The 16834-nt window shown below is 43.6% G+C and overlaps 4 protein-coding genes across 4 annotated transcripts in view; all 4 read right to left on the bottom strand.

The window, feature by feature from the left end:
• Positions 1-481, bottom strand: part of snx29 (sorting nexin 29) — a 107270-nt gene extending 106789 nt beyond the window's left edge. Inside the window, exon 1 of the mRNA XM_034558472.1 lies at positions 71-481. Within this exon, the coding sequence (XP_034414363.1) occupies positions 71-77 (7 nt within the window). The 5' untranslated portion in view covers positions 78-481. The remainder of the gene's footprint in view (positions 1-70) is intronic.
• On the bottom strand, positions 100-3525 carry LOC117749076. The gene is made up of 2 exons (XM_034559289.1): positions 3020-3525; positions 100-267 (listed from the first exon to the last, which is right to left on the bottom strand). The coding sequence occupies exons 1-2, from the start codon at positions 3488-3490 to the stop codon at positions 100-102; spliced, it is 639 nt and encodes a 212-aa protein (XP_034415180.1). The 5' UTR covers positions 3491-3525.
• Positions 3526-4892: 1367 nt separating this feature from the next.
• Positions 4893-8026, bottom strand: rsl1d1 (ribosomal L1 domain containing 1). Its single transcript, XM_034558536.1, has 9 exons — positions 7943-8026; positions 7542-7681; positions 7299-7437; positions 7021-7169; positions 6590-6691; positions 6140-6233; positions 5787-5918; positions 5557-5688; positions 4893-5442 (listed from the first exon to the last, which is right to left on the bottom strand). The coding sequence occupies exons 1-9, from the start codon at positions 7979-7981 to the stop codon at positions 5302-5304; spliced, it is 1068 nt and encodes a 355-aa protein (XP_034414427.1). The 5' UTR covers positions 7982-8026; the 3' UTR covers positions 4893-5301.
• A 530-nt stretch (positions 8027-8556) lies between these two features.
• Positions 8557-16747, bottom strand: gspt1 (G1 to S phase transition 1). Its single transcript, XM_034558969.1, has 14 exons — positions 16336-16747; positions 16009-16053; positions 14281-14583; positions 14157-14190; positions 13915-13992; positions 13655-13835; positions 13216-13370; positions 12829-12969; positions 11458-11551; positions 10530-10610; positions 10245-10418; positions 9779-9868; positions 9484-9652; positions 8557-9279 (listed from the first exon to the last, which is right to left on the bottom strand). The coding sequence occupies exons 1-14, from the start codon at positions 16523-16525 to the stop codon at positions 9227-9229; spliced, it is 1788 nt and encodes a 595-aa protein (XP_034414860.1). The 5' UTR covers positions 16526-16747; the 3' UTR covers positions 8557-9226.
• Positions 16748-16834: the final 87 nt, after the last annotated feature.

Raw genomic sequence — 16834 nt, 5'->3', positions numbered from 1 at the left:
TGCGAACAGCGCGCGACATGCGAGACGTTCTTTAGTGGCAGAGGGACAATAACGACACGGCGGAACTCACCGTTCATTCTGACAGCCCAGCTCAACAGCTCATCCCCCGGTGCGGTCGCTTTGACTCATAGGAGCGGAGGCTAGCGGTGCACCGGGCACGTGCTTTCCTCCGCGGCCGAGCAGGACCCGCCCAACCGCGGCGTGAGGACGGATGCTCACGCGGTGAACGCAGAGGCCTGCCGCCGGGGAGCCGCTGGGGCTGCGAGTCTACCGCGGTCGGACATGTGAGAGTTGCGCAAAAAGCTCGAGAAGCAGCCGGAGTGCGCCGAGCGCGAGCCGGAGCGGAGGTTTCACAGGCGCGAGACCGCCCGGTCGAGACGTGGCGGTCGGTTAGAAGAGAAAAGCGGTGTTTGTCAGTTAAGGAGCTGACCCGCTGCAAAGGAAAGGAAGCGGAGGACTGACTGAGCAGTGTCAAGGTCACATGACAAAACACACTGCTGTCATATGATGTGACGGGCCTGCTGGGAGTTGTAGTCCTTCTGTTGAAGCGTTGTCGAACTACAAGAGTAACCTTTTTAAATGCATTGTCGGTGCATTTTGGTGAGTTTGCTCAGGTTGAATCAACATTAACACGATTTTACCTTCTTTTTATTTGAAAAAAAAAAAGTATATACACTGTTAAAGTGTTGACAGTCGGTCTCTTGACCAATTACTGCTGTCCACTTATCCAACTATAAATGGATATGTTTCACGAAGGATAGCTCATTTTTTTATTGCTATAAATCTGCTTGTGTTCATTTATCAATTGGTAATGTCATTATTCATTTCTATATATTATGTACATCTACAGTATGAGTATGAATGTTGCTTTTTGGAGTAATTTAGTTTTTGTAAATTGTTTTAAACCTGTATTTAGATCTCTAAACCGCGAAACATGCAGCCAATGCAGTAACAGTAAGTGGGTTTAACCCTTTTGTCGACTTCAAATTTTAAAAAAAGAGAACATTTGGGAGCAATATTTAATGGAATTGTTGATTGTATAAAATAGTATAATATGCAATCAAGGCCTGAGGCTATTAATAACACAGGAAAGCTCTTTAAGTACACCGTAACCCTATCATTTTTCAGCATGCAAGTTTATTGAAGGTTTGATAGGTCATGATTATAATAATGAATAACGAAATATTTATAAATATATTTATAAATTGATAAATTGACAATAACATAAATATATAAGTGATTGAATCTAATCTAATAATAATTGAAATGGTTCAATATGAAAAATAAAATTCAACCCAATTTATTTAAAATATATATCCACTGAAATAAATACACGTTTATTATTACAAAACTGCATTCCCATTCTATTATTTAGTTTCAATACATTCTGAGTATGTATTTGAAGGCTGGCTCTTTTGTTTTTCTTCTTCATTTACTTTGTATTTATTTCACGGTGTATTTCTTTCAGATGATACTCATCAATAAACCTTTTGGGGGCGGGATCATGCTCAGGAGGAATTGTAATCACTGACGGATTAAACTTTTAGAGCCATCATCAGGTTACACTTCAATTTGTCCAATACTTTGGTTCATTACAAATACATTCATGACTCAGAAAGCCTCTGATCCTGCAAATCAAATAAAAAAACTGCAGATTAGAGAACAGCCATCATGTTACAGTATGTGTGACACTTCATTTTCTTCCCCTACAACTAATTCAGACAAAGCCACGAAATTATGGATATCGCACAACTCAATCAGTGGTAATCAGATGAGAAACATCACAGTCCACTTCAATCTGTACTCTGATCGCTTTGGTCATATCTAATCTACTGTGTGTGTGTGTGTGTGTGTGTGTGTGTGTGTGTGTGTGTGTGTGTGTGTGTGTGTGTGTGTGTGTGTGTGTGTGTGTGTGTGTGTGTGTGTGTGTGTGTGTGTGTGTGTGTGTGTGTGTGTGTGTGTGTGTGTGTGTGTGTGTGTGTGTGTGTGTGTGTGTGTGTGTGTGTGTTGCAGTTTATAGATAAATCAAAAACACGAGGTATTGTCAAACCAGAGTTGAGAGAGGCTGTCTGAGATTTAGACAACTCTACATATTTTTAGACTCTCAAAGTGTGGAAACTTGAAGTAGAATTGTATGTACTATATACACTACTACTACTACTACTACTACTACTACTACTACTGTTTGTGTCCTGAAATGTGCAACGATGCATGGGTGAGAGCAAAATACGTTTATTAGTACAACATATTTTGTCCATACAGATATTATACTCCAGGAAGCTGCAGATGGCTGTGAGACAGTTAAATAAATAAATATAAAAGAGGGGGAAACCGGAAATAATCAGACCATTTACAGCTTTTTTTTCTGGTGGGTAGTCATTTCTTAGGAAGCATTGCCACAGCCCAGAACAGCAACATTACTTATCAATAATAAATGCAAGCCACTCACTGTCTGATATTCAACTGCATTGAAAATACACAATCAGCTTGTCAGACTTCCAGGGACTTTTCAGTGCAGTTGGAGACCGATGGCATCGAAAAACATGTACTATACTTTCACTGTTAGACGGGGGAGATTATAGTTTCAATTTACCATGAGATATACAAATAAATTAGTAAAAACTGCACGTCTTTGCATTTGGTTTATTTCCAAATGGTGTCCTTGTCAAATACTCTGGTCACACAATCAGCCTCATCATAATTAGTCCCTTATTATAGCCTTTATTTTTCTATTAACCGTCATCACATCAATATCTGTGAATCAACCAAACATGACTGGTGACAATGCTGTGGTTTCTAAATAAAAAAATGTGCACTGTAATAGTGAGCAAAGTTGACATCTTATCAGCTAGATAAGAACAAAAGATAAGACCTCAGTGGTGTCTAATCATTACAGGTGCATGTTGCCGGTGCAGAACACAAAATACAAGAAGAGCAAAAGAAACAAACAAAGATCTGAGTGCCGTGTGTCATTCACAGTCTGTAAAGGGTCCGTTCATATTGATAGTGTCTCTCTCACAAGTTCTTTAGAAGAGGAGGTGATGGCGGAGTCGTAGATAGTGGAGAGCGACACCTCTGTGCCGGGGTTTGAAGGCCTGTAGTTGCCCGTCGGGTCTTCTCTGATGCACCTGCCGTACTTTCTGAAGGAGTTCCAGATCCTGCTGGTGAAGCGGTCGGACACGCGCCTCACCACCCGGCTGAGTCCGCGGTTCTTCACCTTGATCAGGCCCACGTCATCCTCCAGCTCCTCGGGTGGCACGTCGATGTTCCCGGAGTACCAGAACACCCACCAGATCAGGCTGAGGAAGATGATGATAGCCCCCCCGTAGATGAACAAATCGTGGATGACCAGCCCCCCAAACACCCCAACCATCATGATGAAGACGCCGACGATGTCGTGGGCCACTGCGAACCAGAAGGAGCACTTGCAGCGACCAACTCCTCCGTACCTGCGCTCCACGGAGGGCTCTACCTGTACAGATTTTGACATGGTGGCAGAAGAGGTCCTCCGAAGCAGAAACAGTCCTTTCCCAGCATCAGCCCAGATGTGCAACTGTACAGTGAAGTGTAATCCTCGACGACGCGCAGATAAAATCGGCAGCGGTCAAAGTACAATATCCGCAAGCGGTTATCAGCAAGCACCGCAGCAGCTTTGTGAATGTGTGGGATGTTTAAAAGGAAAGGGTTGCATCATCACAGCTGCCAAAAAAATAAATAGTCTGTCCACTTTCACATTGTAGAGTCACTTCCACTCAAGCCTTCCCTGGCTGTACAGTTTCCTGCTCTGCTTCTCTTTCAGTACGGGGATCCACACAAGCCCGATCACAACAAACATCAGCCCCAAGGACAGGCAGGCCGAGGCCACGGAGCGGGACGCCTCAGTCCATCCCAGCGACTGGAGCAGGAAGAGGAGTCCGCCCGCAGCAGACATCAGACATCCCATCACCATCACAATGATGGGTTTGTGGAGGTGGGCCGCTGCAGCGCCCGGCGCCTGGCTCTGACTCCCGCAGTCATCTGGAAATGAAGTTTCTCTAATTGCTTCCATGGTTGCTTCACAGAACATTGCTCTGTTAGCGTCTTGTTTCTCCCCTCTGAGAACCCTTAGCACAGGAATAATGGAGACACCCGGATCGTCCATACCTTCCCTTGAGCTCGGCCGGTCCCTGTTGAAACCAATGCAGCCACCTCAGTCTCACGGAGGAGCTCCATCCTCTGCTAGATCATCAGGAGAGTGTTTGCATGATGCGTCTCTTTCTCCGGCCGTGAACACTGTAATTCCAGATGGCCCACCACACCCACACAGCAGAAGGGAGGGCTTGGATGAATAGACACTCAGCCCACCTGTTGACAACAATATCATGACCACTGATTGGCTGTCCACTTAGTGACCATCTTGTTGCGTTTCACATCCAAGACGAACTGTAGAAATGAAGGGGAATTCATATCACCACCAAAGGCAGTGCAGCCCGATAACGACGTGGATGAAACCAGGCAGATGAGATTGACCTTGAAATGAGGCGTTGCTGACTTAAAATCAAAGTGTTTTATTTATTTTAAAGTGCACAAAGTCCAAAAGCTAAATGCATCACAATCCAGTGTATTAATGTTCAGCGAGTCATTTGTTGACTCCCAATTTAAAAACACATTCTTGGAGGAATTGTCAAATTGGGTGTTACTTTAACTTTGCCTGAATCAATAATAAATAAAATACATCTCCCTCATCTGGATTTGTTTTCCTGAGGAATGTCTGACGGGTAAAACAAACCCAAATGAAATAAGTGGTCAAATAGAGGAAGTGCTTTAAAAAGGTAAGGAAAGTGTATTTCCTTTAGTCAAGTCAATAATACAGTATTTGAATGTCCCATTCAAAAAACTAGTGAGCAAAACAGTTGATAAATCACTTTTATTATCATTGGCGAAGCCACCATAATCATTTTTTTTCTCATTACAGACATTCTTCCATATCAGGAATACAAGAAATAATGAATAATGTTTAGTTTCAGGTCTCTGTCCATGTATGATGTTTATTTGATAGTTAAATAAAAACAGAGCCTTCATTTACAATATTAGTTCCAACTTTGCTTGTCATGCTCTGGTTAAAAGTGTCTGCTGTGACAAAAGACCTTTTGTTAAAAATGTTGAAAACACATAGCCATGGATAGTTTCAAATCACAAAGTTTATTATCCACTTAATCCAAGGGAGAAAAAAATATGACTGAATATGAACTCTGAACGACCTGCTGCTGTGTAAAATGTCCTTATAGAGAAGGTTATGTGCAAAAGATGCTCTTTTGAGAATCATTTCACTTTAGGCACTTTTCTTTTTACTTTGAAGTCAGTCTGGCCAGTCTTCCTGGTGTGTTTCTTTGGCGCTTTTCTTGCCTTCTTCATGCCAGTGGGTTTGGGTGCCTTCTCCAGCAGCTGCTTTTTGGATGGCGTCTACAAAGAAGGAAAGGCGATCAGCGTCTGCAGTCCACTTAATTACGACACAGCACTGTCAGTTAAAATATTTACATTAGTTTATTAAGACTAGCAGCTGTGAATAGCACTGACCTCCAGTTTAGGTTTTTTGCTGGGCGTTCCTATGGGAACCAGCTGTGGGATTTTGTCTTCCTTGTCTTTCTCCTCTACCTCTCCAGTGGCCTCAGTCTTCTTCTGCCTCGCCTCCTTTCTGGCTGCAGCTTTCTGAAATTCACAAACATGCAAGCTGCTTATGTTACACGTCGTTTCAATAAATGAAGCTCGGACACAAGATGACCATGCAAGTATGAACTTGTTCTTGCCTCTTTCTTCAAAGTTCGGGCCTGTTCCTCTGTGTCTTCCAGCACAGTCAGGTGGTTCATGTCTGAGGTGTAGATTGGCAGGGCCACTGATGTTTGACTCTTTATATGGATGAGCTTCATTACAGGTCCTTTCTGGAAATGGCAATGCAAATATAACACATAGTTGGCAAAGGGTATTAAGAAGGTTTATGTATTTATTATTTTTCAACACCGGGTTGCACAATGAAAATATAAGTGGTGGACCCTTCACGCTACACACACACGGAACATAAATACAAGTATATAAATTTGAATAGAAAATAAAGACAAAATATACACAATAGACTTTGAATTCTCTGGGCAGCCAGACTCACCGTGCGTAGCTTTGCCATCACTGTTTGGACTGCAGCCTCGATGTTTTCTGTCATCTCGTCTGTAGTCATGCCGGCGTGGGCAACACGTGCCATGCTAAGATACATGCAAGAGAATGCAGGGTTAGTCTGTGAAACTATACGGCGAAGCTGTAAACGGCTTCAAGTCAAGCGGTGTAAATGGTAGGTATTTTTGCATTTCCTGGGAATGGGACATATTGTGTATCAAAGTTGTAGAGACGGGCTCCACCAGAAGAGGAGGTCCATCTGGTCTTACATTGAATCGCTATGGCACCAGCAATTGCCCATATCAAACACTTCACAGAATCGACCGGGTTTCTATGATGTGCTATTCATTTCAGGACATAACAAATATTCTGACAATCTAATTGTTTTATTTGCCATCTTGCTGAAGCAATACGAAGAGAAAAAAAACAGTAGTACAGATCTCACCAGCAGCAGCCCTTGTTGGTAACTTTCAAGTTGGTGCCCTGGATGACTCTGTGGATGTCTTGAGCCAGATGTTTGCTCTGCAGATTCACACACAGCGGCTCCCTGTAACAGAATAGGTGTAAAAATCCATCTGAAGAGCAGCTTATTGGTACCAAATAAAAATATATAATACACACAAGTTAACATTATATGGGTAACTTTTTGATCCATTAACGGATTGAAGAACAACTTTTTTTGCGTATGTTATATACATTTATAATAACAGCTATTAAGCACTCAATTAGAAGAGTACCTAACATAAAAAAAAATGATTCTTAAGACAGTGCATCAGAGGAAAGCAGTCCCGCCGACACCTTAAACAGCATCTAAATAGCACGCAGTGACATTTTGATATTAGATCAACACCCAACATACGTTACAAAAGGTCTTACCTTTTCCTCTGGTAGAAATGTTTTCCGAGGTGGGACGGCAGCAGGCGGCGGACGCGGTCGTCAGAAAGGAACATGTCAAAGTTCCCCATCAGGCGGCGCTTGGCTTCATGTGGTTTGTACTCCGTCCTCAGGACCTTGTACGGGATGATCTGCTCCGGAGACAGGGACAGATTATTGTGGTTGCCAAAATGAATTAATGTATGTTATTTATTGTACTTGTGTGCTGAGAAACAAGCTGTAATGCTCCATATGGACTCTTAACTTGTAGATTACGTTACCTCAGTGATGTTCTTCACTCCCCTCTCATGCAGCAGCTTCTTATAAAACCTCTGGGTCTGCTCTGACGTCATGTTGGGCTCATCTCTGGTGAAGAGGCAAACCTCGTCGGTGTCAGGCCGCTGGCCATGGGGCAAGGGACTGCGGGTGGAAAGAGGCGTCAATAATCAACGAAATCGGTTCAGGCGAGCGCAAATGTCTGCTGCAGAAGAACTACGGGTCGGGCATGAAGGCCATTGACTCACATGCGGATGGTATGTGCCTTTTTGGGGATCTTCCAGAGGGTGAAGAGCAGGCTGATCTGTTGAGTCTCGTCCAGGAACAAGGATTCACCGGTCGACTTGGATTTCAGGAAAGCCTGCAGAGCCTGAACGGCCTTTTTCACCTGGTAGAGACATTCACTCTAGAGTTACACAATACCTATACTATAGTTTTCTAGTAGAGTTCTCGGGGTACAGGCTCGTTGTTGAGTTAGCTTCGTTGCTAAACCACCGAGCAAGCAAACAAGCTAGCTGCTACTCGTCAGCGTGTAGTTGCTACACATTTATAATATTGTGATTTATCACACACACGTGAACTTCTATCAACCCACGTGATATTTATAAAGAGTTCAAACTGTAATGCAACAACAAAAAGCAGTTTTTACCTGTGTCCTGTCTAACGGAGCTTCTACTCCGTCCGCCATGCTGTCTGCTTCACGTGTGAACCGAAGACGCGCATGCGCAGTCTGTCTTCTCTACGTCACACAATAGTAAAATAACTTTATTTGTACGCGAGCTCTGGACACACAAGTTGAAAAAAAGTTGCCTTTATAATACTTTTTTTCAATTTAAGTTATAAAGAACGGATACAGATATTGCAGACTATATGTATGTATATATATATATATATATATATATATATATATATATATATATATATATATATATATACACACACACACAAGTACCCTATAAGTATCCAGACTATATGCAGGATATAAGTATAAGGATCCAGACTATGCAGGATATAAGTATCTGGACTGAAACAAAATGTGTTATATAATGCTAACTTATTACAAATGTACGGCATCCATAAAAGCTAAACATAGTAGCTTGTAAGTTTGATTTATGAGTTGCAATACATCCAGTTATATTAATATTAACACAAAGGATAGGTCACTTATATAGTTATATGCTAATCATATTCTAAAGTAAATGTCATTAATATTGATACAATGGTCATTGATTGAATATTTATTAAAAGGGAAACAAATACACCTTTATGTTGCAGCTTGATCATTTATTTTCAGTTTAGATTATGTAACAGCTGTCTGTGTCTGTTTGTGTGAATGTGTTCATCCATGAATCATGAGTAGTATGCGAGATTAATTAAACCATTTCATGTGGAGGAGGACCGAATTAAAAATTCTGGGAATATCTAAAACCAAATAAAATCTCCGTTGGATTCTCAATCCCACTCTTAAAACAGGAGATGTACTCTGCAAATTGTAATTACAGTCTAACTCTGGTCTTTTGCAGTATATGAAAAAATTCTGTAGATTTCATTTTTTTTTCCTTCCCCAAACTCAGTTACACTGCATCCATCTCCATTCTAAAAACAAATGGCGTGGCCAGCCGACTGCGCAGTTAGCCGTGGGAGTACAGAAGGGGGCGTGTAGCTACATTAGTGGCATAGCTGAGCTCTCAATATGAGAAAGCTGACACACTGGACTTGGTCTCTAGTTTCATATTGTTCATCATAAAAACTGATTCAGTCTTGTTTTCTTCATTTGACGCAATTTTAATCTCCTTCATTCCTCCTCGTTGTCATTGCTCTCCTCTTCAGCATAGTTGGGTGGTTCAGTAGAGTAGAAGTTTGGGTCGGCTCCAGCAGCGTCTCTCCTCTGGTAACGGGTGGAAGAACTCCATGCAGGCTGCCACTGTTGCATTTAGTCCTTTTCTGGCACCAGCTTCAGCACTTTGCCGATGGCGATAGTTTTGCCTGGAGGAGGTGTATACGAAGAGAGAAGTGAGGGACTCAAATCATTGGAAAAAATAAGCCTGATGTGCACAGAATCAAGTAAATAGACATTTCATTATCTCTGCGGTAACATCTATGTCCGTGAGCAAGGTGTGCAAAAACTATTAGTTTTCAGATAAACATGCTCAAAGTGTACAAACACACACCCACAGTGCCCTTCCTTACCTTCGTCTCGCAGTGTAAATCGTCCCATCTGAGGGAAGTCTTTGAAGGTCTCCAAGCAGATGACTCCATTTGCCCGGAGCCTGGCGATACACACCTGGTCCTGCTTCACAAAGCGCGGTCGTGTTTTGCTTTTCTCCCCCGTCTTCTTGTCCACCAGACAGATTAAGGCCTGCGGTCAGGATTTAAAAGTTTAGAACCACAGTCCAGTGAGCCGATCGAAAACTACCGACTGGGAAAATACAAAATTGATTCCAAAAAAATACAAAAAACAGACGAAAGCGGCGCAGTTACTTACTGAGATTTGCACTTCTTCGATGCAGGTGTGGATATGAAGGACTGCATTGTAACCAGGACAAATGATTGACTTGTGCTCAATTATGACAATCTGAAATAAAAAAGGAGAAAGTTCGAAGATTATTAAATCACAATCAGTTAATTTGACATAATACTTAAATATAGCATTGAAACACAGCCGGATAAATCAGTTCATATATTAGTTAATTGTCTATACCCTCTGCATCTCAAATGAGTCACAAACAAGCTACAGGGTGTTAAAATGTGTCTAACTGATCAACTCGGTTGGCATCGACAGCTAGACTCTCCACCACACACTCCTGTTGGCATCAAATAGAATACATGAGCGCTAATTCAGCTTCAACCTGAAGAGATTCATTGAAATTCTCCCCGTAAGTAATGACTCTGAAGGTCTGATGTACGACGAGGACACGGACGCCGGCGTGCAGTGACTGTCGTCGATGTACCTGTGCGTCGAAGGTGCGACCGGAGTGGCAGAGGTTGTCAGGGCTGCACAGGATGAAACCGGGGAGGATTTCTTCCTCCTCGATGCCCTTCAGCCTCAACTTCAGATTCTCCCCGGGACACGCATCGTCTGTCTCCACATCGTCGCTCAGCAGGATCAATACCTCCACTGTGTGCTGCAACACACAGTTAAAATCATTAATGAGGCCGTGGAGTTATATTTCCAGCGGGAGGTTTATTGGTCCCTCGTGAGAAGGAGCAAAAGTCATACAAAAAGGAGATCTCACCCTGTTGGGCATCATGACCAGCTGCTGGGCTTTACTGATGCATCCAGACTCCAGCTTGCCGAGAATAACTGTGCCCATGTCCTGCAAGGACACAAACACGTTGAGAAGGAAGGATCGTCAGCCGTCAGTCACTTCATGCATATTAATCACATTATGCATCCGGTTTTGCAGTGAGGACCATGATATCTGTGGTTGAGCAAAACATCATAGGGGCAACCAAATGCATACTGGGAAACACAGTATGTTGCCACTGTGCAATAAAAAACATGTATTTTGTTTTTACATAACAGCAGGCAAATATGAGCAGGCATTTTAATGCTGATGATTACCGTTGACCTTCAGGATGAAAGCAACTGTTCACTTTTGCTTTCTCGCACTATTGTCCTTTACACAGTATTTGTGTAACTATCATATACGCATCTTATGAGTATTTATACAACTTAAAAACAAGATAACGAGAAAAGACGATACGAGGAAAAGGGAAAGATGTTTAATGTCGGGAGAAATGAGGGAGCTCCAAAATAACTCCACCAACACTTACAGAATGTGTTGAACTGCTTCCAACATCTAAACTGAGGTGAAGTGCCAAGACGCTGAAATATCTTTAAGAGAAATGACTATGCAGAGGCTGCAGTGTGAGTGAGTGAGTGAGTGAGTGAGTGAGTGAGTGAGTGAGTGAGTGAGTGAGTGAGTGAGTGAGTGAGTGAGAGAGTGTGTGTGTGTGTGTGTGTGTGGGGGGGGGGGGGGGGGGGGGAAGAGAGATTTGTGTGTGTGTGTGTGGAAGGAGAATGACAAACTGGAGAGGAAACATAAAAAGATTTTGGCCAAAAGAAATTGGACACCCACACAGTGCAGCGGAGAAGACAAGCTGCCACAGATTTCTGCTTTCTCTCTTTAGAAAGAGAAGAAATGGCCTCCAGCTGCTCACCTTGTACTTGTCTACAATAGGTAGTCTGATTGGTCCATCGTTGGATCTGGTGAAGTTTGGCAAACTGTCCAGATGGGCAATAAATGGCAAACCCCTGGTAAAGAACAAAAAGAAAATCAACTTTTTATTTCTATTGTCAGAAATGTCTTCATGAGTGTCTGACCACGGCCGACTGTGATTTGTGACGGACTCTGACTTTTACTTCAAGTGCATTCTGGGTGATTTATTGGGATCAAACCACAGCTGTGTATCAAGTCAGCATTAAGAAGAAATACAGACTCCACACAAACCAATGCAGCAACCAAAACTAAACCTCACATGTAAAATAATTAATAAATACAACCGTGATCCTTTTCTGTCGACTATCTTGTGTATGAAACCATGTGCACAAGTTACAGTTTATCTTCAATTCCTGATATGAGTAGATCCCCTTTACGGTTTAGATTAACTTAAATATGCTCCGTTAAGCTTTTAAGATCACATCCTGGTCTTATTGTGCAGCTAAATAACAATATAATTTCTTCAATTCAATTTCTTTGTAATCTTGTGTCCAAAATTGTATAATCTTTCCTTCCTGTAAAACAAAATATGCAGTGGGATTAGCGGTCCAATCAAATGGGAAGGATTGGAGTAAAATCCTTTATGTTTCACTTGGGAATACGTCACAGAACCGAAGCTAAAGATGCTCAAACTCCCATTTCACTAAGACTTCAATTACAGTTGGTAAAAAGCATCACTGAAATGTCTTCTAATGAATATATTATCTATAAAATGTACTCGCCTGTACTCCGATCAGAAGGCCTGTATGGAGATGAGATGGCATGCGATCGTTCGTGTTTGGTGGCCCAATTCAAGATAATCATAAAAAAGGAACACGCCCTCGTTGGGAGGCAACATGTGCAAGAAGTCGACAGTACGGAGCCTCAACATTGCGAGGAACACGTATGATGCCAAGAAGGGCGCTACTGCTAAATAACAGTGCGTCAGCGGCGCATACCGGAGCTCTCTGATCACCTCAGGGAAACCAGAGCAGAACTGTGCCAGAAAACAGAGTGATAGCGACGCAGCATTAAAAAAGGAACAGGAACTGCGGGCAGGTGAACCAGGTATCCTGACTGTAGCTTTCACTTCTGACCATGCAGTCAACGCTTCATGCTCTTCATGCCCAGAGTTAAAAACATTGCAGCTGAAAGATTTTCCTATGATTATTTTGTTAATATTTAACAAAGTAATCATTGTTCCAGTTAACTGAGTGTGTGTAGCCGTCTTCGGCCGGTCGCAAATAACGGCGACGAGGGCGACAGTACACCCAGTCCCTCCCCCCTCCTCGGGAACCAGACATTACTGTACTGCCATACAGAGCCCACTTACGTGTACCAGGAGCACTCGAGTACGGGGTCCTTGAGGTTGGCACCTGTGAGTCCAGAGCAAGGCATAAAGTGGATGTCCTTCTTAGGGTTGAAGCCCACCTTCTTTAGAAATGGAACCAGCTTCTCCTTACACTCTTCATACCTGCAGCAAAGTAGTGAGAACATTTTTTTTGTTGATTATTTACTAAAATATGAAATGCATGACATCATGAATCTTTTAAAAAATGGAGTCAGAAGTCTTGTGTGAGGTATGGAAGTAACATCTGAATAAAACAGAAAGTCAAGACCAATTTGTATCTCTGTAAGTGATTGTTTTAAAAACACATAGTGTGGAAAGGCCACTGGCGGTGCATTAATGACAACATAAAACCCAAAAGTCCTACTCCACCTGTCTAGGCTCCAGTTGACTGTGGGGTCATCCATCTTGTTGACCAGGACAATGAGATGCTTGACTCCTGCTGTTTTAGCCAGCATGGCATGTTCCCGTGTCTGTCCACCCTTCTCAAAGCCGGTCTCAAACTCCCCCTTTCTAGCTGAAATCACCTGACACAAAAGGTAATACCAGCATTTAGTGACATTTAAAGAACCTAGTTGGAAAATGTATAATAAAGAGGAAAATGGATTCTGCGTCTGAGGTGGTTTGAGAAGTTTCCATGGACGTCTATACTTTTTTCCTGAGCATCTCAAGACTGTACACGGAGCATCTTAACAGTGGAATAATGTAGGAATAAATGTACAAGATGTATATGAATCACTTTACACATGGTCTCTGTGTGTCAGAGATTTAGGGCAAGTTAGCATTCGTTTTATGTCCCGGTCCATCTCACCAGGACTGCCATGTCGGCTTGTGACGCTCCACCAATCATGTTGGGGACAAAGCTCTTGTGTCCGGGGGCATCCAGGATCGTGAAATGTTTTTTCTCGGTCTCAAAGTAAGCTCTCCCGACCTCGACCGTCTTGCCTTTGTCCCTCTCCTCCTGGTTTGTGTCCAGCGCCCACGACAGGTACCTGTAACGACCAACACTTAACACCCGAATCAAACGCATGCTGTTTTTAGACACAAGAACATGAGGATTGCCTTTCTCACCATGTCTCCCTGTTCTTTTCTTTCGCTTCTCTTTCATACTTTTCCAGGGTTCGCTTCTCCACCATTCCAGTTAAGTACCTAGAAGGGAGAAAACCAAGAAAGTTGTTAAAGCCTCATTAATTATATATCTTTGTCATTATGGAGGCAAAAGGTGAAACTGAGGCTGAAACCGGAAAACACTGTTGCGTAAGAGGCCACCTGTTGCATTGTAGCAGACAGTCATGGAAAAAAGGATTACTCACATGATCTGTCCTCCAATCGTTGATTTACCAGCATCTATCAGGCATAAACAAGTATAAACATCATGAGGTGAATCAAACGCTCCACAATCCTTCTAAGATGAATGAATACACAAACGAGACGCACCCACATGACCGATGAAGACCACATTGACATGTTCCTTTTTGGGGGCATCCGGCGGTGCCGGTGCAACCTTGGGCATGGGCATCTCCTCCTCTTCCTCCTCCATCCTCTCCTCATCCTTGTTCCTCGCGGTACCCTCAGCACAGGTTCCCCCTGAACCCAGGTCCTCTTGTCCGCCACCGCCACCGCCGCCTCCTCCTCCTCCTTCTTCTTCTTCTTCTTCTTCTCCCCCCGGCTCCTCCTTCTGCTCCCACGTCTCTTCCTCTGTGGTCATGTCTGCCTCTGTGCCTCCATTCTCCACTGGAGCTGGAACCATCACAGTTGCACAAAAATGTGGAACAAGATCCCCTTTGTTGCACACATTGAGCATGTAGAGAAAACTTAGTTTTATTCCCTTGTATTTCCACCATTTTTGACATTGTGTTTCTTTGAGTGTAATTATATGGTAATTGTTGGGTGTTATGCAGGTGTAATTATGTATATCCAGTCTAAATGTATCCTGATTCCAGGGGACCTGCTGTAAAACTGCCTTCACCAACAGTAACCTCAGGGAAAATAATGGTGGACACTATTTACAAATGTTAATTCTAACGAATCACTTTAGAGCGAAATAAAGAATGTTGCTTTCACAACAGCTGCCCAACCACAAGGTCACCTGTTGGATATTGTTGGGTTATTATAATCTTAAAATCTTATCAAAAGCTAAACTATGACCTGGCATTTGATTTCCAGGTGCACCAACTACTATTGGACCTGTGCCTTAAAAGTCATAAAGACCTCAAGGATAGCACATGCTCATACAATTATTGAGCGTTTGCCTTCACAGATTGTTTAAAGAGTTCCAGGACTTCACTGTTTGTGGTCTGCAGTTAATCATTCATTAATCCTGTCCACTTGTTAGAAACACAATCGATGCAAAGTTCTGCTGAGTAAACATGTACAACTAAAAGAAGCTAAATAAACGGTGACAATGGTACGCTGAAAATCGGCTGAGCCCTGCAGAAAAGCCATCTTTCCATGGCAACAAATAAGCTTCCCGTTTTCGTAACTATGAAATCATGCAGCCCAGCAGTCATTCACAAAGCTTATTTTCCTCTCAACCCTCCTCATTCATTATCAGCCAGCGAGATGTTGCTGCTGGGAACTCAGAAAAGCCATTTGTGGCCTGACTTTGTCTCATTACGCTGTAATTGTGATTTTTCTGTGAACATGCCTGGAGGAAAGGCAATAAAAAGAGAGAGAGGTTTCTCACACTCCCTGTCTGCCCCTTGTCCCTCACGCTGCTCCAGCTGCAGTGCTCAGCCACTCTTACGAAACAAAAACACCACCAGCTTCCTGCAACTTGAGTAGAGGCGCACCATCTTGTGTCAGTGCAAAAATGTGAATGAACCGGACTAAGACAAATGTCGAACAGCAGCAGACCTCGAACACGTGCCAATGGGTTGTCTATTTTGGGAATGGACAAGTGAGGATGCATCATATTAGTTGTAGGCCCGTACACATTGGTTTCCCTCTGCCAGCAATCCAAATATGGCTCAGTCAGTGAACCCTACAAGACTGGAGCACACGAGCGCTCACAGTTTACATGAGGTTTGTTTGTTGAGATTTCCAATCTGGCTGCAGGTAAATGTACACCTCGGAGCCAATAACCACACCTGTGCTGTGGGAAAACAACCTGACCAGTAACTTGATAACACCCAGAGCCATGAGCACACCGTGGACCATGCATACCGGCTGTTTCTGCCACCTCCATGCTGGCAACTGGATCAGGGGCACCTTTGAAGAGAGAAAAACAAAGAGTGTCAAACTTTCATAAATATTAATTTGACACGTGTTTTCATTAGACCTCTTGTTGCGGCTGTTGACTTCAGTTATAACGCTTTATGTAACCGTTCAAACACGCGACTACCACTCGAGCCGACTTGTTTGGTGAGTTCTTGGAATGCGAGAAGCGTGGCGCCGTGTGCACGGAGCGGAGCGCCAGGCTAACGTAGCCGGGTTAGCACGCAAGCTAGCCAGTTAAGCTAACTTCCAGCCAGCTGTCTGGCGTCCACCCACCGTCTGAAGGCGGCACTTCCACGGCTTGAAGGAAGCTCGGTATGAACGCCGGGGCGTTCACGTTGGGGACAAACGGCCTGGCGTTGACGTTGAGGGCAGCGAAGGCGGACGGGAGCTCCGCCGCGGCAGTCGGGGCCTCGGCATCCTCCTCCAACTCCCACGAATCCGGGGCTGTGTCTCTCGGGTCCATCGCTCCCTTGGCCAGAGTTGACAAGCTCTCGGCTACCGGCGAGGTGGGCGCTGTTGACAGTTCCGTGAAAACGCGTTTAGTTGCCGGTGTGTTTCAGACTCTCAGGAGCACGTTTGGTGAAGTTCCCATTGCTTTGTTAAGCCTTGCTTTCGCAAGCATATGGATCCCGTAGCCGACGAGAAGTGGCGTACAGCTGCTGCGCGTCCTGCAAACACCGCTAGAGGCCAGCACCGGCCTGACTGTACCGGGGTGTCACCTTTTTACTGGTCTCTTTATCTCTGGAGGGAAGTTGAGCAATCTCAGGAATGA

Source organism: Cyclopterus lumpus, chromosome 19, assembly GCF_009769545.1.
Source record: "Cyclopterus lumpus isolate fCycLum1 chromosome 19, fCycLum1.pri, whole genome shotgun sequence".
NCBI lineage: Eukaryota > Metazoa > Chordata > Actinopteri > Perciformes > Cyclopteridae > Cyclopterus > Cyclopterus lumpus.
Note: the sequence above shows the minus strand (reverse complement) of the source record. Positions and strands in the feature narration are given on the sequence as shown.

What these genes read in the sequence shown, in the direction of transcription:
- LOC117749076 (XM_034559289.1), bottom strand. Translation starts at nt 3,490, where the DNA reads ATGTCAAAATCTGTACAGGTAGAGCCCTCCGTGGAGCGCAGGTACGGA. An exon ending in CCTCCTCTTCTAAAGAACTT is followed by an intron (nt 268 to 3,019) that starts GTGAGAGAGACA and finishes CGACCGCGGTAG; the next exon opens with ACTCGCAGCCCCAGCGGCTC.
- rsl1d1 (XM_034558536.1), bottom strand. Translation starts at nt 7,981, where the DNA reads ATGGCGGACGGAGTAGAAGCTCCGTTAGACAGGACACAG. An exon ending in AAGGCACATACCATCCGCAT is followed by an intron (nt 7,438 to 7,541) that starts GTGAGTCAATGG and finishes TTCCACCCGCAG; the next exon opens with TCCCTTGCCCCATGGCCAGC. An exon ending in TGATGGCAAAGCTACGCACG is followed by an intron (nt 5,919 to 6,139) that starts GTGAGTCTGGCT and finishes TGCCATTTCCAG; the next exon opens with AAAGGACCTGTAATGAAGCT.
- gspt1 (XM_034558969.1), bottom strand. Translation starts at nt 16,525, where the DNA reads ATGGACCCGAGAGACACAGCCCCGGATTCGTGGGAGTTGGAGGAGGAT. An exon ending in CTATTGTAGACAAGTACAAG is followed by an intron (nt 10,611 to 11,457) that starts GTGAGCAGCTGG and finishes GTGTCCTTGCAG; the next exon opens with GACATGGGCACAGTTATTCT. An exon ending in GTCGCACCTTCGACGCACAG is followed by an intron (nt 9,869 to 10,244) that starts GTACATCGACGA and finishes TTTTTATTTCAG; the next exon opens with ATTGTCATAATTGAGCACAA.